This window comes from Rhipicephalus sanguineus, chromosome 1, assembly GCF_013339695.2.
Source record: "Rhipicephalus sanguineus isolate Rsan-2018 chromosome 1, BIME_Rsan_1.4, whole genome shotgun sequence".
In the NCBI taxonomy this organism is placed as follows: domain Eukaryota; kingdom Metazoa; phylum Arthropoda; class Arachnida; order Ixodida; family Ixodidae; genus Rhipicephalus; species Rhipicephalus sanguineus.
Window position 1 is genome coordinate 192,635,512 of NC_051176.1, and position 24,740 is coordinate 192,660,251.

The 24,740-nt window shown below is 41.3% G+C and overlaps 1 protein-coding gene across 1 annotated transcript in view; it reads left to right on the forward strand.

The window, feature by feature from the left end:
• The window catches only part of LOC119404634 (pyruvate dehydrogenase phosphatase regulatory subunit, mitochondrial), a 56,702-nt gene that overhangs the window by 24,325 nt on the left and 7,637 nt on the right, over positions 1–24,740 (forward strand). Inside the window, exons 8-18 of the mRNA XM_037671212.2 lie at positions 2,149–2,263; positions 2,487–2,639; positions 5,571–5,695; positions 8,576–8,800; positions 12,390–12,519; positions 13,620–13,753; positions 15,387–15,535; positions 18,559–18,757; positions 19,650–19,739; positions 21,770–21,949; positions 23,444–23,734. Coding sequence (XP_037527140.1) covers positions 2,149–2,263; positions 2,487–2,639; positions 5,571–5,695; positions 8,576–8,800; positions 12,390–12,519; positions 13,620–13,753; positions 15,387–15,535; positions 18,559–18,757; positions 19,650–19,739; positions 21,770–21,949; positions 23,444–23,734 — 1,791 coding nt within the window. The remainder of the gene's footprint in view (positions 1–2,148; positions 2,264–2,486; positions 2,640–5,570; positions 5,696–8,575; positions 8,801–12,389; positions 12,520–13,619; positions 13,754–15,386; positions 15,536–18,558; positions 18,758–19,649; positions 19,740–21,769; positions 21,950–23,443; positions 23,735–24,740) is intronic.

Sequence of the window (24,740 nt, forward strand, 5' to 3'; positions counted from 1 at the left end):
TATCTTTGCCCAGTCCAGAATACAGTGTAATCCACATATAATTATATTGACAAAACCAGAAACTTCGATCATTATAACCAATTATCGTCACATCTGGACCAGTAAAAATATAAAAAGGAATATACCCACATGTTTCCCCATGCATATAGGCCTAGTTATCAATGATAAGTGAATTGGGTCAAAGAACGCAAGTCATGGTAAAGAATACTGAACGCTTTATTAAAGGCTGCATAAATATCCATAAAGTTACTTAAACATGCTGAATAAAGTCATGAACTTGCAAAAATGTCGGAATTCTTGAGGACATCTCCAGCTTTGAGCATTGCTGAAATCGTTGACAGCAAAAGCCCGTATATTTTCATGAGCCTCCCAACCATGAGACCCTGCTGGAAATTTGGATGAATTCACTGCTTGACCTCAAGAGATATGACCTCTAGCACCTCTTCAATTGTTTTTCTTGCCACACCAGCAGTACAGTGTCTCATGTAAGAAAACAAAATCACACTTGACCTCTGTTCCAAGAAGTATTGTGCCTCACATTGTGTTTTCTTTAGCCTTGTCCATAAAAACTCACAATAATGAAAAATTAATTGATGATGAAAGACAGCAGAAGATAGCAAATGAATTTAAAATAGTAAAAGCTGTTCACAATAAATCAGTCATACAAAATTTGCGAAATTTTGATGTTTTTGTGTAAAATTTCTGCAGAATGCATTGCACACCGTCAATGCTAATACAACTTGCATTAAAGTAATCTAGTAACAAACAGTATTGCTAGGTTAAGAGTGTTACGAGAAAGAGACTCTTTATTGAAAAAACAGAATTTTGCCAGCGTCTATATAACCGCTGGCATGCTACTCTGTATAGGGATGGGGAATGGGATTAAAAGATTTCAGAAGAGAGGAAAAATTTAATCGCATTACCAATGCATGCAGGCACCACAGCACCACCATGGACCAAACATATATTCCTGCTGATGCACTTATGACAACTTCAAAAATTTGGCCCCTCAATCCAGCTAGTTTTGTCTTGCTGGCCACAGCAACTACACCTTTGAATGCTATAACAACAGCTTCACTAAAGGCGGCTTCTCAACCACAGCCAGTGTTGTTCCACTGAACTGTAGAATTAGGGCTCAGCATAGCTCGCTTTCATTGAATTATGATACGATTGCATAGGTGCAAATATTTCAGTTGTAAAATTTTTATTCATGGTCAGGTAGAAAAGAGGGTGTTCTGTCATTTATCAATTGGACATGCACTTGTAGAATGCGCTCACAGTAAGTGAACAGCACCATGAAACATCTCAAAGGGGCCCTGCAACATTTTTTGAGCATGGTCAGAAAATGCTGCCGATAGGTAGTTAAGGCTCCCGAGAACACGCGAGCCAAACATTATAGTGCAGCACACGGCCTGGAATTTACAATAAATTCTCAAAGTCAGCTAAAAATCGCTCCCTCTTCTCTCGGCAAATGATGCTATATACTTAAAATCAGTGTATCATATACTCATGTTCCACGCCATTGGCTGATTTGAGCATTTTGAGTGGAATAGTTACCGTGGTCGCCGCGGGATGCTGCCACGTGCCCGCGCGTGTGGTCACGATCACACTGAAAGTCAGTCGTGCGTTCGAAGAAAAAAAAAAACAATAAAACAAAGTGCTCAAGGTCATGACGTGTGCTGACCAAGGGTCGCATCTTCTTGCCCCCTTGTAACCCCACTCCCTGCGTAGCTTTCAGTGCGCTCTCTGGTACGAGAGGAGCGAGAAAGCGCTTGAAGCGTGTGATAAATCCTTGTAACTCCGCTCATACTTGATTGATTCTAAAAATTTTTGCAGCATGCGATTCGAGAAGCATCATGCGCTAATAGTGAGACTATTCCATTATAACTCAGAAAAGTGTTGCAAGGCCCCTTTAGGCACCAGCAGACCAAAAAAGGGCCCGAGGTATACAAACAATACTCATTGCAACAGAAATGTTGCTGCAGAAAAGGCTAAAGGTCGATGTATGTAATTAATGCCTTTTTGTGCCTTCAAGGAATTTAAGCCTTATGCTGTAATTGAAGATTAGGGAGCTATCCAAGACTGGCATGCTCTGCTGTACTTGGTATGATGTACTGTGCTTTGCATTGTTTTTACGTGTGTTTCCAGTGGTCGAGAGAGCTTGGACAAACAAGTCAGCCTAAATTTATGGTTCCAATTCATGCTGCCAAGCATTCATTTGCAATCACTAAAGCTCTGGACCAGCCAAGTGATTGCCTTCCAGGTAAGGTGGCTTTTTTGTAGGAAATTTACTATAAATAGTACAGGTTTATGCAGAGGTGAGCTTATGTTCTGTGAACTAAAAATAAATTAGTAATCTTTCCTGGTTGTTATTTGTATGTCTGTAGCAAGGTAGTGTTTTTGCAGCTTAGGGTTTCTTCTGCTATATTGATCTTTGTAGTACTTATAAGATATTTTATTTCATATCGTGTCCTTTCTACCTACAGTTGTGTGGGACCATGATGGTCGTGTCTACTGTAGAACCTTTGGTGATGGCTTCCTGCTTGGTGGATTTGAGGAGACTGCTAAGCCAGTCTTCCATTATGATGTCCCTGACCGTTTTGAATTCGTGCGCCTACCACCAGACTATGCTCAATTTCGTAAGTTCTGGCTCTTCTCAGGCTCACTGAAAATTGGGAAAGAGTTTGTTTGAATAACTTGTTTACTGAGATGCTGAATTACAGAAATACACTAAGACTTTCCCTGAAAAATGAACATTTATTCTAGTACCTGCAATGACTGGTTCAGTGTACTACTGTACTTCTCTGTAATTCTTGTTATGGGTTGTTACATACGGCCACCAACTTTTTATACCTTGCAAAATTTTATGTGTGCTAATGCTGTCAACATCCAGTAGTTTATTTCATACGTGTTCTCTGTAAATCAGTTGGGGACTTGTAAAACAATTATGAATATTTTGTTTCCTTTTTTTTTTAGTTCTATAGCTTGCCCTTGGCATAATACAGTTTGACACAACACTAAAAGGCACATCTCACGTAAACCGGCAAGTTTGTTTCGGGCATTGTGTTTTCTGATGGTTGAGCGACCTCTAGCTGCACTGCTGAAATCTGATTTGGTGAATACTAATAAGAGTGATTAATTAATTAATTAGTTTACATTTCATGACAGTGACATGGTTTTGTGTATTTTTACATCTAATGCGTTGTTTTCTTTTATCAGGGAAAGCCTTTACATTCCATGGTTTGAATGCATCTTAGAGAACCCCAAGGGGTTGAAAATTATCTGTAGTCCCCCCCATGCTTCCCTTCCAAGTATAGCGACGCTCAAAGTTCATTTGAGACAATGAAGACGAAAGTTTAATTTTTCTATTTTTTGGGTGTCAGACTGCATAACATAAAAAGAAATTTTTAAACGATCATTCTGCAGTGATAGTGTCGTAGGTGCTTATCACAAGTACGTTAATTTCCAGTTGATATTGATTAATTTTTACAGTGAAGTTGTAAATGGCACACCTGCTGCATCCATCCGTGTCCGTCCATGTCTTTCCATGTCTCTCCACATCCATCCACGAACATGAAAAACTCATATGACATTCTCCGAGCAAGTGATGACATTACATAATGATGTCATCATATTACATTGTGATGACATCATAGATCACCAAAATTTGTGACGTCATCATTACATCACATGATGATGTCATCAATTCACCTCATGAATCGGTCAAAGGTGGGCCGATCCCAGAGGCATTGCAATACCAAGTAAGGTGTAGAAAGCTTCGGCAGAGCTGTATACTTTTCTTGCATGTTTCGCCATGTCAGTCAAGTCTAGGCACTGTGCTGCCACGGTCTTGCATGGCAAGTGTGCATCAACCACACATTGCGAGAACACCTGAGGAGCAGCGTGCTCATGAAGAACGCTGACAAGAGCACGTACCTTCACAGAGTGGAATGGCTCCAAATTTCGTCATAACAGACTCAAAATCTTGTGGGGGTATAACCTTTCAAGAATGTGCCTTATCTGATCAAAACCAAAGCTTTCACCTGCTAAATGTGTACAAATGTCTTTTGATAACAAATAATTATGTATGGAGCGAAGTCCACTGCAACAGCATATCTGGAGTGCACCACATACCACCAGTGTTACCATATTTGTTTCAAGTGTTTCACTAAACTAAGACAGAAGAGTTGATAAATTTATGGTAAGTATTGTTCCAGAGTCACTAAATTGTATTGTTGCTAAGACTGTCCATTGAATTTTAAACAACATAGCCATCCTGTAACACTATATGATATGTGACATAAATCACCTTTTGGGATTTATGCCACAGTTTTTCAAAATTCATTCAGTAAATGAAGGCATTTTGATGTTACTAAGCATTTGCTTGGTATTCTCTTGGTACTCTCCATAATTCAACATTCAGTTACTTAAAGACATATTCTTGTGCAAGGGCACAACCACACAGTCTGCAAACAAGTACACGTCACAAGCGCATATTGCACTGCTTTGTACTAGTTTGTATTGCATGTCGTCGTGTCCCTGCACTACAATAGACCCTTTCATAATTGTAAAGCTAGCTTTCCTGCTATGCAGTTTGCCCAACTAATGGCGGCTAGTCACTTACTGCAAACATCGTGTTCAAGCGCAGTTTGCTTGCATTACGACGCAGAAAATGTAGACTCGGCTCTCTTGACTCATACTTCTTCGGCTTACTGGGAGCGCGGTACACACAACAGACGAAGGAAGAACCACAGAACGTCTGTTGTGTGTACCGCGCTCCCAGTAAACTGAAGAAGTATGAATTACCAACTAGCCCACCTTTCGATACTTTTGCAATGTCTCTTGACTCAAACACGCATAATAGACAAGCCCCAGCACGTGTAACTAGGACCTCCTCATCACTTGTAGCACAACATGTGCTGCCATTAGTTGGGCGAATATGCAGCGCAGGGAAGTGCACTTGTGGATTATGAAAATGGTCCATATGGTTCTAAGTAACAACCAAATAGTCAGGAACATTGTGTTAATTTGGAGGTTTTTCACAGTTTAATGAAATCTGAATTGAGGAGGTTTTACCAATTGTTATTTCAACCTGGGTTACCTGCTTCAGATTGTATAGCCATGTTCTTCCATTTTCACTTATACTCTTTCTTTCTGTATTGGTTTGTATGATAAGATCGCCCTTACTAATTGCTTTTGCCATGGCTATAAGTAGGTTTACTGGAAAGTGCTAGTTACAACACCTGAGGCACTTCCTTTTGTTGCCATATTTATTGCCAAGCAAGAATTGTAGCTGGACTTTCACTGATATCTGTTTCTTCCTTTGGATTGCTTTGTGTGTAGATAATAAAGCAAAACCTGGCAATGGGCTAGTCGGTGGTTAAACATGATCAACTTTTTTTGTGCGAAACTACAAAAACTATTAGATGCAGTGACAAAAAGATATGCAGGGGTTTTAAAGCATGCAATTTCATAAATATTAAGGTTTGTAGTTAATTTCATAATTAGAGTGGTCATTGGCATAAATCTGAATGTTTTGTCACTGACTCGGTTCCATTGTTAACCTTCAGAAAGCATCTACAGCCAGTTCCAGCACCGGTTTCCAAGACTTCAGCACTTGGAGCTTGCTGAGTTGGTTACTGCCCCAGAGACCTTTACACCGGACAATCAGTGTATTTTAGGGGAAACTTCAGAGGTGAGAACATTTTCTTCAATTAAAGGTATAGTTACTTCAAATTTTTTACATTCTGTTATTTGGTTATATTTATATATTCTTTTTGTAAAATTTTTTTAATTGCATTATACGGCAATTTATTTTTCAGTGAGCACTTCTTATATTCAACTTTTAAATGCTCATTTTGTGCCAGGCTACATTCTGTGGAGGTTCTTAGGTCTTAGTTTAGCTGGCCCACTGAACTGCGCAAATGGTCTTGGCCCCTAGCGCTATGTGCTTAATCATGGTGCACCAGTGCCTTAGCTTCGTAGATATTCCTTTTTCCCCCGTGTTATAAGCTACTTAGCAGGCCAGCACAAAAAAAAAGGCGTGACAGAAAGCAGGGGACCTGCTGTGTTGGAATGGCGAAACCTTTCTCACTTTTTTTCCCACTGTTGCATTCCACTGCAGCTCACACATTGCAGTTCATAATCATATGTACAATCATATGTATCATGACATGCTGTTACCTTATTCATTACTGTTATTTTCATTGTGTACCACACCTGAAAGCCGCTGTAGTTCATTGACATGCTTACTGATTGATCACAGCATCAAGTTGCGATTGGATTGTAATTTGTCATCAAGTATATAAACCTCATAAAAGAAAGAACACAGTGCAAATAATGATTCACCTTATTTAGAAATGAAAAAAAAAATTGGATATTCAATTCACTATTCTGCGGCCTTCAAAATATACAAAGGTTATTTCAATTAGAAATTTTCAGCGACCTCTGACCTGAAAGATGCACTTTCGATACTGGCCACGGTGGTCACATTTTGATGGAGGTGAAATGCTAGAGTCCCTTGTACTGTGCAATGTCAGTGCACATCAAACAACTCAGGTGGTCATAATTGTCCAGAGCCCTCCACTATGGCATCGCTCATAGCCTGAGTCACTTAGGGACATTAAAGCTCTTAAAACAAATTAGAAAATTTCCATATTCAAGCAGCCCTATTCCTAATTACCATAGGGCCCACAATGATACCTAATTTGAACTGTTCTAATATGAGAAAAACTTAACAGGATACTGAAGTGAAACATTGAATTAGTTTACAGTCATAAATATACTCCGAAAACTCTTGTGTCATTAATTTCACCACCGTAGGTTAATTAATAGATGAGAAAATATATATAGATGTCAAAAGTTTTACTTTTAAGTTTCCAGCCGATATCTCTTATGGTGCCGTCACAGATTTCAAAGTGTTTTTTCGTATTTTGGCCACATTGGGTCAAAAAATTTTTTTGAAACTTAGTACATTAAGTCTCTGGCTCCCTCAGAAGACAACATACTTCATTTTTACCAATTAGGCACTACCTAGGCCTTAGTGGATGCCATCAAAATCTGTGACATTACAGTGACTGGTGCAGGAACCTGAAAGTGATGTCGCCTCCCGCATTTTCTTTCTGCACGTTTTCTCACTTACCAAGCGTCTTCTTGCAGCAAGCGTGGTGTTTTTTTGATATCATGGAAGAGTAATTTATTAATACGGGAAAAATCGTTTTTCTCTTTAGTGTCTCTTTAAGGTAATGTTTAATTAGAAACAGTTGAGTGCAGTGTTTTGGGGAAAGACAAGTTCCATTTTGGCACATGGAAAATCATGCTTTCATTTCATTTTATTTACCTTGAAGGCCCTGAAGGCCCGGATTGAGGCATCATTCGGTGGTAGTGGGAAAGTTATGAGCGAAGCTGCATTTGACAAACCTGGGTTGCGGCTAAATCTTATGGTAAATCTGAAATGCCTCATTGTTCATGTGTAGCAATGTTTAGTTTTAGTGCACATCTAAAAATGTTCGGCATATATACAGTTATTCGTAGGCATGGCCGAAGTTGGCCTTATTTACTGATAAGCCTGAAGGTGACTAACAGCTGCAAATGTAGAAATGGGTTGTGGACACCACCTTGTTCTTAGCTGCTTGCATTGTGTGATTACATGAAAAAGTACTGAAGCATATTGTCAAAGTTTTAGAAACTCTACCACACACTTCTCACATGTATAAAGATGGCACATGGCAAGCATGAAGGTTCAGAATTAAACATCTATGGCATTTTAATTTGACTAAAGTTGGTCTTTAAAGAACGCCAGGTGGTCAAAATTAATCCGGAGTTCCCCCTACTACGGCGCACCTCATAATCTTATCGTTGTTTTCACAGATGACACCCCAGAAATCATTAGTAAAAAAGTTGGCCTTTAAATGCCAGGCCTGGTGTCATTCATAATGTCATAACAATTTATCATAACGTCATGACACAGAGTTTAATTGGCTGATATTGTATCATAGTATGGCTGGGAATAAATGATACTGCTGATTAAAATAACTAAGATTGGTAAGTGCGTTGCTTTTGGCTGTGTTTGCATTATTGGAGCTGCAGTGATCACAATAACAGGTTGATCTCGTTACACGTCCACCTTCTGAGTGCTCAAATTGAATCTTGTTTGTGTAAACAAGTTATATAGTAAATTATGTAGAGCACTCTGACACTTGCCAGCATTTTTTCTAAAGATTAGAAAGGTTGGACGTTCACCTAATTAATAAGATGGAGACAAATAATAAATTTAAGGTCAGAAGTACCTTATATATCATCATAGAATTTTTAACTCATTTAACAAGTTCCTGTGCATATATGTGAAGTGTACAATCAGCAGCATTTCTAGTTTGGCTTGTTGATTATTCATCTCTCAGGAGCAACATAGAAACAGTAAGAAACAGTAAGGCATGAAGAGAAAGTGTGTGGCCTTCATCCTTCACTTTGTTTTTGTCATAGTCAGCTACTGTTCTTGTGTAAGTAAGGCATAATTTATTTGAGATTACTATCTCATCACTGAGAATGATGTCACCTGTATTTGTTGTGCATGCAGGTGGAACGTCTCTTTCTTGCTGTTGGTACCAACGGCGCGCAGACGCAGATGGCTGGCGGAATTGGCCGTGCATTGGCCCTTTGGCTGTGTGATGGGGCGCCTCGTGCATACCTCTTGCCTTGCGACTGTCGTCGCTTCCTGGACCTGCACAACAATGCAAAGTTTCTTCGTGAACGTGTCCAAGAGGCAGTTGGAAGAACATACTTGGCACCTCACCCACTTCAAGTAAGCATCCAACAACTTTCAGCAGAAGAAAGTGCTGCAGGGGCATATAGCTGGTTACAAAAGCTTATGAAGGAAGTAACTCAATAAGATAAATGTTATTTTTGTACTTTAATTCAAGGGTAAAACTTAAATTAACACTTTCATGACCACACCTATTCCTGTTGATTGTGTTTTAATGATGACTTCAAGTTCAAATTTTGGCGCTCTTTGAGCGCTTCTTTACAGCTCACACCATTGGGAGGGTAAAAGAGGTAGTATTTTGTAAGCTTTGCTCTTGAGTTTCTTTTTTCCATGGCAGGAGGATTTTTAAAGCTTCTTTGCAGTCGGGGAGGTGAGCGCTTGTGGTTTCGATTATTGCATCGATGTCGCTTGCGGGTGCTCCACGAAAACGGCGATTTTCGACAGATTCTGATAAGTCTGAGCATCAATCTCTGGATGATGGTAGCAGCACAGACACGGAAGACGACTTCGATTCAGTACGGATGGTGATAGTGCGTCAAACCGCTCTGGAACATCAGCAGGTATCAGCCAGTAAATTTGCCTCTCTCCTCAGGCCGTTTTATCGCTGCCACGCGTTGATGTAAACGTATCCGATGTGCACTAAAGGTCACAGCTCTTACCTGCAAGGTGTCAACTTTTTCGGGGGGGAGCATTTGGCGCCGGCTGCAGAAAGAGCTAAGTTCTCTCTGCAAAGACGACGCGAAGTGGACCTTGACCTAGTGCCCCGAAGTGCTGTGCGGCAGCTTCTTCGTGTTGTTTTTCACCACAGAAGTCATCAGAGAGATATGCAACCACAGAAATAAGTGTGCGCGGATGCATCTTTTCGAAAATCCAATGCACAGTGAGCCAACCTTTGCTTTACTGTGTCGAGAAACTGCTTCGCTCAGTGACATGATAGGCACTAGTGCTTATATTTTTGTATGTCGGTAAATAACCTCTGTACTTACAGAACTTGTATTTGCAGTATTATGCTATCTGGGCTTTGCGTTTGAAACGTATATTTTGATTTTTTTTTAACATGAAACTGTTTTATGCCGGGGTCCTCCAAGACTTAACTGACATATTTCCGTCACAGATATGACGTTGTAAAATGCACACTAACAGATGACAAAGAAAAAACTAGCAGAAAAAGTTCCGTCGCCAGGAATCGAACCCACGACCCTTCGCTCTGTAGCGTGCGGTGTTAAACGATTTGGCCACAGAGCGTGCGTTCTTCAGCATACTAACAACAAACGATTTATATACACCATTTACCATTGGCGGTGCTCAGAGCTCGGTGGCACTTCAGCGTGTTCTCGTTATCACTAGCGAGATGGCGCGAAGGGCACGCTTTAAAGGTCATCGCCTCGCTGGTTACGATGTGCGCTTGTCTCCTGCCTATACCATTTGTACTTTGTACAATTGTACATTTGTACTCCTACAGGGCGTGGTCACTTGTGCACGCGCACTTATCTTGTGATGGAATCGGTATATACACAGTGGTCCACTGTTAAAGGGAACATCGAAGTGTGTGGTGGCAGCTCAGCGCCACCACCGACTGGCGGCTGCAATGAGTTTTGCCCAAGCACAGTGCGTGCTGTGAGCCGTGCTCTTTCGTCGTTTGCTTCCGTGCTTCGAATCATCGCGAAGTGAACTGTTCATGCGATGGAAGAGCACTGGGCATGGTGCTCACTGCACCTGCATGAAACTTGTTGCAGCCGCCGGCCGACGGTGGCACTGAGCTTTCGCCACACGCTCCGATGTTCCCTTTAACAGTGGACCGCTGTATATGTCTTGTGCTTTCACCGTAAAGTTTGCTTTGAAGTTACAGAGTGCACGAAGGTCACTTCGCTTGCTGCAGCGACTGCGTTTGCGAAAGGAGCGCGCTGCTCAAACATAAAGAAGTAACAACTGTGACAGTTGTTAGTTTGCTTTCGTCCTGTGTATACTTATGCATTCGTTTCGTGTGTTCTTCTTTGTGTTTGAGCAGCACGCTTTAAGTGTCAAGCTGTGGCAGTTAGTTCGTGCTCGTCCTGTGTGTGTTCTTTTGGTGTGTCCTTTGTGCTTGAGCAGCGCGCTGCAAATTTTTGAGCTGCTTGCCGTTCTTCGCGTGACATTCGAATTTGTTGCTATCGCATTCATTGCTTCGCCCTTGCGGCGAAACTCTGACTTTTTTATGTGCTTGTTGATGCCATCTTTGCGTGGGGTTCACGATATGCTGTGTCCAGGTATATGTTAATAACTTCAGTTACCACAACAGTTAAATCATGATCATGGGCATTAGTATGCGAGATGGAGATGTACCACTATAGGTGTCAACGTGGGTGCATCCACGTCAAATGGTGCTATAGCTGCCAAACACCAATAGACATTGTTTAAGCTCTCATATATCAATGCACAATAAATGCTCAACTAACTCTGTCAAGACACGTTTCACTTTTGTGTTATACCGATTCCTATGATGGAGGGATCAGCCATGTTTTTTATGTTTACCCTGTGCAGAGTAGCATTGATCTTTTTATGAATTTTTATTGTTTTAGTTGCATTTTTTTGTTTTGATAAGTTTTTTTATAATACTACAAATGATTCTGTTGTTTGCAATTAATACCGTTAGAAAGACCAATCCTTACTCTATCATTTGATACCCTATAAATTAGCATCATTCTATTTCTGTGGCAGGAAAAAAATATTTCCTGGACTACCCAAAAACAACCGATTTTTCCGCGGTCACGAAAGTGTTACTTATCCTATTTTGCTATAGTGGTTGTAAAAACCTTTGCACTCTTAGAAATGTGTTTTGGCGTTTTATTTAAATGTGTTGTTAGGCTACTTTGTAGTATGTGTGTTGTCATATGCAGGCAACAAAAGCGCTGTACAACTTTTTAAAGTGGTGTGCTTTCTTGTGTCCACAATACCTGGTTCAGTCGGACCTTGCCCATCCAATTCTGCCCCCCCCCCCCCTATCCTTCCCCGAGGAAAAAGGAAAAAGTGCAAGCTATTTCAACTTAAAGTATTTTGCAGCAAACGCAGGGCGTTGTGCATTGGCAGGTGTACAATATATTCATCCATTTGCTTTCTTTGTTTTGAAACATTCTTGCACTGTACTTAGGTAAAGTTTCCTTGATTTATGCATTAAGGCTTCGTGATTGCAGGCTTCACACTCAGAGGTGAGACACCGAAAGAACACACAGAGAGCATGGTCCCTGTGTGATGCTTCCTGTGCTTTGTCTCTGGTTGTGCGGTTATTCAATGTGACATCATACCAACTTGCCCAGCTTGCCATCTTGCAATAAAGGAAAGTAACATGTTTCAGAAATAAAAATCAGTTGTGAGTAGTGCACATTCTGTCCTCTTTCTTGGTCCCTGTTTTTTTCAGCACTGTGGCTTCATTGAAGAAAAGGGTGACTGGTTATCATAGGAAGATATCTTCCCACTATAGTTGATGTGTAAATAGGCTGACAGTAATGATGGGTGGTGATGAAAACTACTGCTATTCTTGTAAAGGCTCATGTTTGACAGGGGAAGCTGTTTTTTTTGTCATTGTTCAAGCTACTTCATTTCATAAGATTTTCTTGTATCATAATTAGTCTTTAAAATGCTTTAATTACAGGCTGAATTTCGAACAGGACGTCGCCTTCGTTGTTCACCACTGCTGCCACTTCAGGAACAGCAGGGTGCTGTACTTGGTGAAAGAATGGGCTTTGAACGAGCATTGTTTTTTGATCCTCAGCACATTCTTGGTAGGCTTCTGATTTTAACACTCATTATTTTTCAGGGGAGACATTTTAGATACACTTTGCTGTATTGCTCAAGAAACATCTCAACAAATTTGTAATTCAGGCTAAATTAACTTTTCTGACTTTGTCAACTTGTTCTTTCTTCTAGGTTCCGCTTGTTTAAAGTGCGCAGATATGTAGTGTTTCTTGCAAGTAGTGTTGCAGGGAAAGAATAGCAGTTTCTTTTGAGTGCAGCTGGTCCTATTTCCTTTGTGTGCAGTGTTGCTACACCTATGTCTCTCATTGTTTAGATTAACGCACCATAAGATGGGTTGGTTTGCATGTGGCTTTTCGTTGTACATTAGAGTTGTGGCCGCCAGAATCAACTTCATATTTAGTGGCTTTGAAACACGGAATGTAGTTTTGCAGTTCTTTAAACAGTACTCGTAGCTTGTTGTCATGATATTTCCCTGTTTAGCTAGAATAAATAAAATAAACAAATTTACCGTATTTTCTCGCGTCTAATCCGCACGAAATAGGCAGAATTATCGGAGCTATTTTGGTGTGCAAGTTGATATCACGACACTACTCTATGGTAATGCAGAGATGGCAGCTTATTATGCAGAGATTATTATTTATTTTTTTCAGATTTTTATTTTTCGTGGTTTGCATTTGGGGGTGCGGGTTATATGCTGGGTCGGGTTATACGCTAGAAAATGCAGTATGTGTGCACACACACACCTATGCATGTACACACATCTAGTTGTGACAAACCTGCTTGGACTTGGGAAAATCTCTCTATACTATAAACAAATAAAATATATGAAATTAACCTGCACATGTAATTACTTCATTCAAAGAATTTTCTGATGCATGTTTCACATTTGAAAGGTATATAGGAAAGACTGATGCATCTGCAATCACTTTTGGCACATGCAACTAGCCAAGATACAGCTTTCAAGATCTGTTTCAGTTAGAGAGAATCATTGCTGGGGTGTGGATTTGGACGCCATGTAAATGTTCAGTGCATGTCTGAAACCGCTTGTGTTACATTACTCATATTACGTTATTGTGTATAATGTATAGGGTACAAAAGCTGCAACGAAGGCTTTGTTCATTTGAAGGGGAGAACCACACCAGCCCAGAGCCCACGTATGGGAAGCCCGCATGGTTGGAGCATGTGCATCGAGAGTATGTGGCTTGCCGAGAGAGAGTGGGCCTAAGTGACATGTCATCATTTACCAAATTCTACCTTGAGGTATGTATGGACCTTTCCATTTTGAAGGCTGGTGTTGAGGTATCTTGTCCTTGTGATAGAGGAAGCTAGAAAGTATCTCTTTTTCATCTTTTCACTTTTTCCTCTCTCTCTGTATCTGTCTACTATATCATTTTGCACGAGGCTGTGTTGCATGGACAGCGCATGTACCCTGCCAGTATGACTGGAAAAGCTTAACGTTTGTTCAAACACTTACTCCTCCAGCCACAGATATAATGAGTGTGTGTGTATGTCAGAGCAATACTGGTGCAAGATACTTCAAAAATGCATTTAAGATAACTTACTGAGGGCTGTGTGAAAAGTGTGTTGTACCAAATACAGAATTGTGTTTGAGTAGAGTACAAATACCCAGAAAAAGTATTTCGTTACTTTGAGGGTTTTTCCGTGATGCATTTTCTTGTGAAATTCGAAAAGAATTGCAATGATACGATCTATTGCCAAAAGCTTTATTGACTCGCTAGATTAGTTGTTTCTCGAACTGCTCATCCGAGAGCTTGCCTTTGTTTTTCTTGAAAACATGGTTTCCAGTACTAAAAGGTGCACCTTGTGTGTGCTGGAAGGGATGGCTACGTTATACTGCAGTTCAAGTTTAGGAAGTACAGGGTGTTTTAAAACATCTGTGACTTCCCTATCTCAATTTCTCAAAGGTACACAGATAGCACATGGCCAGCAGCTGAAACTCTTTTGTTCTTGCCAGGTGCTGACTTGGCGGAGCAGAAAAATTCATCCTGATCTGCTGCAGAGTGCTGTTATGTTCTTGTCTCCCTGTGTATATTTTTTCTTGCTTCAGAGAACTTGTGTGTGTTTGTCAAGGATCCAGATTCTTTTGTGTGTGGGTGCATGAGTTGCTTTGCGGGTACCACCACGTCCATCATGTGATCAGGACATAAGGCAGCATGGGCCTTGTCAAGTTTGTGTGTAAGAAAAACTGTGTGAGCTTGAATGTTGGGAGCCCCATGCCTGCTTATGTTGAACAAAGGGATTATGCCTGTAGTGACTAGGTGGGTTGGTCTAGTGCTATCTTGCCAAGGGATTGTATTTTCCTTCCAAGGATTTGAGATACTAATTACAAGATACTCTGAAAGGTATTGAACTAAAAGAATCAATTGTTGGGCTAGTTGCTACATGTCTTGATATATACCAAATATATACTATATACTAAGTTATACTAAGTATAAGTATATAAGTGCCAGTCTATGTTGTTTATGTGTCTTCTCCTGTCCTCGTTTCCTTGCGCTGCACATAGTTAGTATATATCAAGGCATTGAAGTTACATCAAAAATACTTCTCTCTCGGAGTTCTTCCAAGATGCCGAGATACTTTGAAAAGTAACTAATTTGAAATACTTTGAGAAGATACAGTAAGTTGACCAGGATACCTGAATCTGGTCAGAACCTGACTCACTCACAGTTCCTGCATAGATCTCATGTTTATGAATCCCCCTCATGAAACTTTTTCATTTCAGCATGGCTTGGAAGAAAGCAAATTGCTAGCTTTAAAATGAAAATGAGTTTTTTTCTTTGATATTGGTCTAGTACCATCTGCCCACAGTTATGGTAGTTTCATGCATTGTAGCCTCTATGTTGGGTTGTTATCTGAGAATGGCTCTTTGCAGTCTGGTGGACTGGAGGTCGTGGACTTTCTACAGCTTCTCTGCTCAAATGATGTGGATGTTCCAGTGGGGCACATTGTGCAAACAGGCATGCAGAATGATCACGGTGGCTACGAAAATGATTGCATCCTTGTGCGCATGGACATAAATCGGTATGTTTGTCATATTGTATCTGGTTTAATGTAGTAGACCTTGTGTTAATTTTCTTGAATAACCATAGGTGTAAATTCAGGTGCAACTGATATTATATGGTGGCTGTGTATCATTGTGTATTTCATTATGGAGACATCTAGCTGCCTTAAATTTTCCTTTAATCTGCTTGCTCAAAACAATATTCCTAATTCCAACTATGTTTTGTTCTTCTCTTTCGTACTCATTTCTAGCACACATATCCATCCTAGAGCAATTCCCAATTCAAGCTTAACACCTCTACAAGCAATATTCCACCTTTATAAAATATAAGGAATTTTCTTAACTGAGAGGTTATTTTGTGCTGCATGTTCTGTTAAACTGTGTGCGTGCGTGCGTGCGTGTGTGTTTCGTTAAATAATTGACCGTATGATCTGCAAACCAAGCATGTTGCTTTGGGCAGCACAATGCCTGTTGTGTAAGTAGTATTTGTTGTCAGCAACATATAAGTGCATAAGTAAACAGTTGCTAGGTTCTGTGAGCCGACAGTAGCGGCAGTAGATGAACATAATAGAGGGTCGAAAAAAACACAAACACGAGTGGCACTACCAACTGATTTACTTCAGGTGTGAACCCAATAATAAATAGGGTACACATAAACAACATGTGCAAAACATGCCAGATCACACGTATTGGAACAACCCAGCTTTCAGATAATATTACCCCATAATGATATTGTCACATAGTTGTGGCGTGCAGCACTGATTGATAAAATACTGAACTCTTTATTGGATGAACTTGTGTCCAGGGGGGCAAAGCAACTAACACTTACAGTACAGGCAAGTAACTCTCATAATATACAATGATAGCAGCAAACACAGTCGTCAGTTATTCTGCTCTGTGGGTGGAACGTGCTGGCATTTATACATGCGTCACTGCACATTCCAGCATTATTGCTGGTGCTCGCGCAAGTTCTAGAGTGAACTCAGTCACACATGTCATGCACACAAACTGATCAGAACATTCAAAAACACCCAAGAAGGTTCCGCTGCATACAGGCTTGGCCTGCAACTAGTGATAATGTATGTACAAGTTTTAGCCAGTGGAAGTCTCATTTTATGTAAAATGCTTCCAACAGTCACGAGCCATCTGGTGCTTGCTTCTGCTACGAATCTTTATACCATGAAACTGCAAATGAATGAACCAGGGAACAGGACGTAAATTTAAAGAAAAATGAGTTTGTGTCTGTGCCTGCGCACTGCAAGGTCTGCAAATGTGAAGTATGGCTTCATGCTCCCTATTGAGATGCTGTTAGACTGCAACTTTTTCAAGATTGTCCTACATTCTCTAGTACTTTTCTCTAGCAGGTAACACTATGTAGATGCTGTGCAGTATTGTACTGCCTTCAGGGTTAACCTAGGCCATAATGAAACAAGTTGCAACATTTCTTCACCATAGTACACTCAGTCATGTTGTTGCTGACGTCACAACTGCACTCACATCACATATATGTAATTGCTTGCCTTACATGAACATGTTGGTTCATCTGGTAACGATTCCCAGAACCTTAAGTGATGCTGCCCCGCCACAGTGGTCTAGTGGTTATGGCACTCGACTGCTGACCCGAAGGTCGCGGGATCAAATCCCGGCCGCGGCGGCTGCATTTTCGGTGGAGGCGAAAATGTTTGAGGCCCGTGTACTTAGATTTAGGTGCACGTTAAAGAACCCCAGGTGGTCGAAATTTCCGGAGCCCTCCACTACGGCGTCTCTCATAATCATATGGTGGTTTTGGGACGTTAAACCCCAGATATTATTATTATAACCTTAAGTGATGCTGGATACCCAGCTGCCTTCAAGATGTATGTTGCATAACACTGGTTTTTGCATTGTGTTGGATCTACATAGTTTTTAAAAATAAAGACCATTATCTAGGGGTGTGCGAATATTCGAAAGTTTCGAATATTCGTCGAATATAAGTTTCGAAATATTCGTATTCGATTCGAAAATCGTGTATTCGAAAAGTTTCGAATATGCGATAACTTCGAATATTCGAAAAATTCGAATATGCGATTCGATTATCATGCATAAAATAACTCGTCTTCCACATTTCTGCTGCGTTCGTATAGCTAAAAACATTGCCTAGAGGAGCGATAAACATCGTAAGTACACGGAGGCACGATATCTGCCTGCGACGAGCGCCCCAATACGTATGATTTATTGCTGGTGCATCTCCGACGCGCAGCGCTGTTGGCGATCATGTAACCGTACATTTTCAATATTATGCGGCCGTAACGTGCCGCACTACCACTCGTTCACTATGCGGGACCACGTCTGAAGAAAGACAGTGACCCACGTGACTGTTGGCGGACTGTAGGCACCTTCAGATACCCCAGTCTGGCAAAGCTTTGCCCCATGTACCTCCCTATACCAGCCACTTCTGTTCCAAGCGAACATGCCTTTTCAGTGGCAGGGGGGTTGTCTCTGTTAGAAGGGAGCGCCTGCTGCCTGATCATGTGGAGCAACTCATATTTCTTCATGATAACATCTAGTCATTACTTTCATTGTGCCGTGATATTTGATTGTGTTGTGGTGTGCATTGTGCTAGCCTGGACATTGTGTTCTGGAGATAGCAGTGCATGTTGTGTTGGCAGTCAGGCTGTTAATGTTTTTTTTTTTTTTCAAATAGCTACATGTTAAATAAAATGTTGTTACTGTGGAGGCATTTTTCCTTTGATATTCGATATTCGATTCGATATTCGAAGGTGGATATTCGTATTCGATTCGTATTCGAAAAATTTGATATTCGCACACCCCTACCATTATCTCTACTTGCAACACACAGCAAGTTTGATTTTATTCTGTAATAAATTTGTGTTAAATTTAGGAAAGCCTTCTTTCACAGAAGGTGCAGCTTTGTTGTAGTGAGACTCAGGCAATCTTCTTTAGAGTACTGCCTAATTGATGGTTTGTTACTTTTTGCTGAATATGCTTTTATGTAGTTAGAAGGACCTGAAAGTTATTTTGTTCATCCTTCTTTTCTCTACAGTTATTTCATGGTTTCACCTACAGCACAGCAAACCCGCATTGCCAAATGGGTACGGCGGCATCTGCCACGGGATGGTTCAGTGTCGCTGCGAGATGTTACATCTCTTTACACAGTGTTGTACATTCTGGGGCCTAAATCTAGGGCCCTCTTAGAAGAAGTCACTGACCAAGAAATCCAAGTGGAGCCATTTACGTGCCAAGTAGGTAAAATGTTAAATGAAGTGCTTACTAGCGATTATTTATGTATATTTCTGCATGTTATTACTTCATTTATTGAGTTTAGTGTATGAACTTTAATTTGTTTGTGTGCTTAAATTTCACAAATCTGCAGTGGAAACTGTTTCTTGCTTAGCTTCGCTATCATTGTGTTTTATGATTGTTGGTGATAGAATAATTTAAGCTGTCATGGTTGCTGATTCACCTCCTTTCTTTATGCTTCCTGCTTTTTCTTTTTTTTTGCATTTTGTTTCCTTAAGATTCTTTTGCGGTCAACATACCTGTCTATAAGATTTGCATATTGTCTTGATTGAGGACTGCCACATTAAAACATAGACTTAGTAGCGTCTGCTGTCGGGCTAGTTGGTACATAGCTGAAGTTGAATTGACTGGCGCAAATACTTAGACAGGGACGAAGAACACAGGATGTGGACAAGCGCACTCAAAAACATAAGACTGGTGACTTGTGTACTAGTGTAACAGCCGTGCCTTGTGGATTACATATGCACATGGCATATTTGGTACCACAGCCAACCAATCTATAGACTTCGTAGAATTTGCATATTTAGTATATTGACCCTTTATATTTAGCATCTCAACAGAAGGAAAGTCCTTCTCAAACACATATTGCATTTCTGATGAGGTCATTTTAAAAAAGAATGTATGTCACATCTGTGAAAGGACATTCTTGATTGGCAGAGAAATTAAAAAGGCTCATTTAATTTGTTGTGAATGCATGTAAAAATACATATCAAGTTCCTTTTTTTCACTGATGCTCCCCTGACTTTCGTGAATCTCTTTCGTGACTGAATTGTACTGTACTATGTTCAATTATTATTGTACCATATCTAAAAATTGTGAATTTTATTTTTTCAGGAAATGGATTTTGCATATTCTACGAATGTGTTACTCTTGGGTTATAACAATACCTTAGAACCTGGATACTCAATGTATATTCCCTCAGAGGTACTACTGCTACACGTATGTTCTTGTTTAAAAGCATGTGGATACTAGTAAGTTTTACTCCTTAATGTAATGTGAAGAATAGTTGAACCAAATAATGACCTTCAAGCACCATTTTAAAGGTAGGCTTTCCTTTCCGTCTTCTGCAAGGCATTGGTCATCATTTAGCTGTCTCACCCGATAGGCTTAGTGAGGGATTTAGCATAAGCTATCACTAAAAAAATTACTTGTCGAATGGTGGGGTTAAAACCAGGTTCTTCAGGCACGATAGCACCATGCTGTACCCGTATATGCCACACATGCTTCCATGAGATGTGTGAACAACAGCCTCACCTCCATTTTTCGCTCATGGATGATAGTACTTTGAGATACTTCGTTTATTCATCATGTCACATATTGCAACAATTTGGTTACAAATGCAAAAGCGCACCAGTTTCTTCCATCATTCAGATCCAGAAAATATGTGAACTAAATTAAGCAGCTGCAAACCTTGTTTTTCACTGTTAGATGTGTGCAGTGCTCACAGATTGCAATTAGTTAATATAGGGTTAAGTAATGCTCATACTTTCGTTTCCACAGTCTTCAGTTAGTGTCATATCACTGTAATTTTGATATCATCGTAATCATATCACACATATGGTAATATGACACTACAGTAAAAGCTCGTTAAATCGACCCCCGTTAACTCGGAAAATCGAATATAATTCGGGCGCATTGTCTGGTCCCGGCAAGCATATGTGTTGTTTAATGGCATCAAACTCTTGTTAATTTGGCCATGTTCAGCCGCAACCCGGTTAACTCGGATGATGCTAGGAGTGTGCCGAGCACGAACCGCTGCAAATGTGCAACGTAAAGGAGTGAAAACGGCATTCGCTAAGAATCAAAACGGCCGTGGGCCCTCAGAAAGGCGTGGTCGCCATCCACAATCTTACCACAATCACACTTTCGAGACCAAGGCTTCAGTGCCTGTGACAAACATGTTTTGTTTTCGTTTTTACTCGTCACACGCGAACTGCGTGGGTGCTATATATGTATATGATCACGTTGATTGCGAATGGGGTCAAAGCTGCGACAAGCCGTAGTTTCGTTTTCGCCACATCCCTTCAGAATTGCGTAGTCACCATCCATGATAGTGCATTATCGAGCCAGGTTTCCTCAGCAGCAGATGCAGTGCTGAGCAGTTTCGTATCGACTCTGAGTATGCCACGTGCGTGCCTTCAAAACTGCGTGGACGCTATGATCGTGCCGTTAGCAACGACCGTTTCGTCCACAGCGGTCCACAGCACTGAGTAGCTTCGTTTTGACTTCCGGCTATGCGTGCGCAATGTCACAAATTCAAACATGGTGGAATCTGTTGAAGATAAAGAGTTTCAGCCGTGCTCCACAAGATGCCATAAAACTCGCTTGCTACATTGTGATGGACGAACGATCAGTTGCCGGCCATTTTTCCGGAAAAAAAAATTATCGCCACATGCGCGTAGTACGTAATAAGGAAAGGGTTCAGTGCACGTTTCGGCTTAAGAATAGGGGTCTTGAGCCGCGGTGGCATTGTGAACAAAGTCACGAATGACAAAAATTTCGGCTTTTATACTGCTGTTATGGATAATAAGTGCTGAATTTGCATAATCATGAATAGAATGAAAGCGCATTGATGGAATAGCCACTTGTTTATTGTTTTCCTGATACTTTCGATAGTTCGGCATTCGGTTAATTTGGACATTTTTACCAGTCCCGTGAAATCCGGATTAACGAGCTTTTACTGTATTCGTTTCGTATGGTAATCTCCAGCAGTTGTGCACACCGGTCGTTATGCTAAAGGTTTTGATGTCTCGTTTCAATCTGTGAACACTGTACAGTATACACTATTGATTTGATTGGATTGTGTTGAATTTATGCTCAAAATTGAATTGTTTATAACTGAGCTTTGCTCACAGCTATATAGTTAAAAATTGTTGGCTTAGGTTACTGTTTATTGTTGGAATGAAACGCAGTTGTCTTGACAGTACTGTGTTTGTGTATGTTCCTCCCTGCAGTATGCTCAGAATGTCTACAGCAGATTAAAAAAGGCTGGTCGTGACTATGGAATATTGGATGTCGGTTATTACGCATTGAGGATGTTGAGGATTGAAAAATTTATTCCATTTTGGGCTGAAGAACTCGACAGCAGTGTCACGCCCTTGGAGGCTAACCGGAGTGCCCGTGTTAAACTTCAGGTAAGTGCGGGTCTTGCTGTCCTGCTATAAAAGCTGCTTCTTTATTGAACTGCTTGGGGCATTTGGGGAATTGTGCCCTTGCCTATGCAAACACATGCCAGTGAGGTGAATGCAAGTGGGTGGGGTGTCTTCTTAGCGGAAGGACTTCAATCTGACATTGAGACCCAGTGTTAATGGGTACAGGAGGCGGTTCAGATAGTGACCTGCTCCTTGGGTTAGCTCTCAGGCTTCTCCTCGTTGGGGTTAGACTCCTGAGAAGGCTGCCCGATCACTCTCTTCCATGTAAGATGGGAGAAACTGTATGGCAGGCCGAAAGCTTCTTACCTGCAGTGGTGGTGAAATCGCAGAGCATCCGCCTCTATTGCGGGAGGTACTGGGTTTGATACCCAGTGCGTCCAGGAACCAACCGGTTCCTATAATGGGTGGAGGAGCACCCTGATGAGGCACTCCATTGTGTATAGGTCCTTATCTCAAAAGGTGGCCTTATAAAGATCTGTGAATGTCCCTAGGTGCACCTTGTCCCATTAAAGCTTTGGTGAAACAGTTAAGCATCCATCACTGCTGTGGGAGGCAGAGAATCGTTGCCGTTGGGTATTTACTGGCAAAATAGGTACAAGTGCGCTTTCGGCTCAGTGCTAGGCAGAACATAGTTTTGAGTCGCTTCGGAGGACACCTACACTGCGGGAAATTGGCAGTGTGGGGCTGCCAGACCTAAAATAAAGATACCTTTCGTTTTAAAGGAAAACTAGTGTATTTTTTTAACCATATCAAGATATTGCCGTTTTTGAATGGTATTGACAAACCTGTAACTTGTAAGGTGGATCAGTTTGCTTAGAGACTCATCAATAATCTTAAATAACCAAAAAAATGTGTCAAAACCGAAATGGGCGCTCCTTCGTGCATCGTCTAGAATTATTTCATAGAATACCCCACCACAGTGAAAACACACACAGAAGTGTTTTTCCCGGGGGATGAGTTGAGGCTCCGAACAGCACAAAGCCACTTCTCCAAAAGGGCACTGTTGGAGGGGAATGAGTGACAGACTCTCCTGCTCTTCATTGCTCTGGTCTTGGAACCTTCAGCGCTACACAGCTTCCCCCCATCACTTTTTACCGCACACAGTTCAGCCTAGAAAACTGAATAATTTTCTGTGGTGGCTGTGATCGCCATCGTCCTGTTTAAAAAAGCGCCCTCTTTGTCTTTCATCGCTTCATCTACTTGGTGAGACGGAGAAGATAGTGAGGTAGGGTATGTAACTACATCACAAACACAAGGTGGCCAGCATTTAAAGGGGTGATTCAGAAGTTCCCCTTTAATGCCTTCTGCTTGTTTGTGTGTGTATGTGTGTGCACGCATACATGTGTGCGTTGCGTGCCTTTTCATGTCTGTGTGCAGCTCATTCTTCTTTACATGTCTGTGTCATAGAGTGGCATCTGTGCAGTGTGCATCCAAGAATAGGTTTTTAAATTAAAACTATTGCTATATTAAATGCAGAAAGAGCCGCCATTTATTGGCCAAGAAGCATTACAGCAGCAGGCAGTGGAGGGCCTACGTCGGCAACTAGCCTTCTTCCAATTGACTGGCCATGATGCTGAACGAGACCCTTGGGCTTGGGGCCAGGAGCCCATATTTCGAGATGGCCGCTTCATGGGGCTCACCACATCTGGAAGCTATGCTTTCGCCTTGGGGCGTAATGTCTGCCAAGGTTTTGTTCATTGGTTCAACCCAAGCAGCAAGCAGCTTGAACTGTTGCCAGACAACCTCTTCTCCGAAGGGAGTTTTGAGGCAAGTTGCTACTCTAGATTTCCAATTCTGCATTATGTCCCTTTGCACGTAATTTTATCATCTTTGGTATTCATGTTATGGTTTGTAGTATGAGTTGCTCTTGCTTTTATATGTGCTGTGCATGCTTTATCTGGTAAGACCGTGTGCTAGATACCCACAATTAACTGCACCTTGCATGTGCAGCTGCATCCCAGTTCACTGAACCTGATATGAAAGCAGTTGCTTTCACCGAATGCATGCAAATATTCTGAAGATTGAGGAAAATGGCTCATTTTCGTGCACATTGAAGTGGTCACAGCAGCTTAAAGGGACACTAAAGGCAAATAACAATTTATGTCAGAGTGAAAGCCCAATGTATGACAACTTCTAAAATGCCAATATTATCAACAGCAGTGCCCTACTTACCGAGAAATTAAGCTAAATCTATCACATGATGAGCGCCACGAGTGGGACATTTTCGAAGTGATCCCGATGACGTAGGCAAGTCGGCCTACAATAAATCACTAGTAATCAAACTAGCAGCAGTAAAAAGGAACATTCCGAGCATCAAAAGACGTAATAAAATGCTGTTTGTTCGTTTCCGCTTGATTCATGGAAAACAAAACCTCCGTGGCGTTGCCATGGGGAACGGCGCGCATGGTTCAAAGGTTCCGTTTTCGCCGAACTGTGCCTCGCCCGTCTCAGTGGTAGTTTCGGGATCGCGTACTGCCGTGCGTGTTTTGCGCGCTCGTGAAAGTCGCTGTGACAGAAAGTTCGACAAAATGCCGCATGCGTGTGATATTGCCGGATGCCCGAATGGTGCACAACGCCAGTGCTGCAGCAAGGAAACCGGTGTGTCTTTTCACTGGGTGCCGCGGAATGAACCCTTACGCTCGAAGTGGCTTAGTGTCATGCCATTGCGCCAGTGTGCTAAACAGTCAAAACCTCTGCATGTGTGCTCACTGCACTTTCGTACTGAGGATTACGAGACCAACCGCAACTTGGTGACGGCTTTGAATGTGCCCAT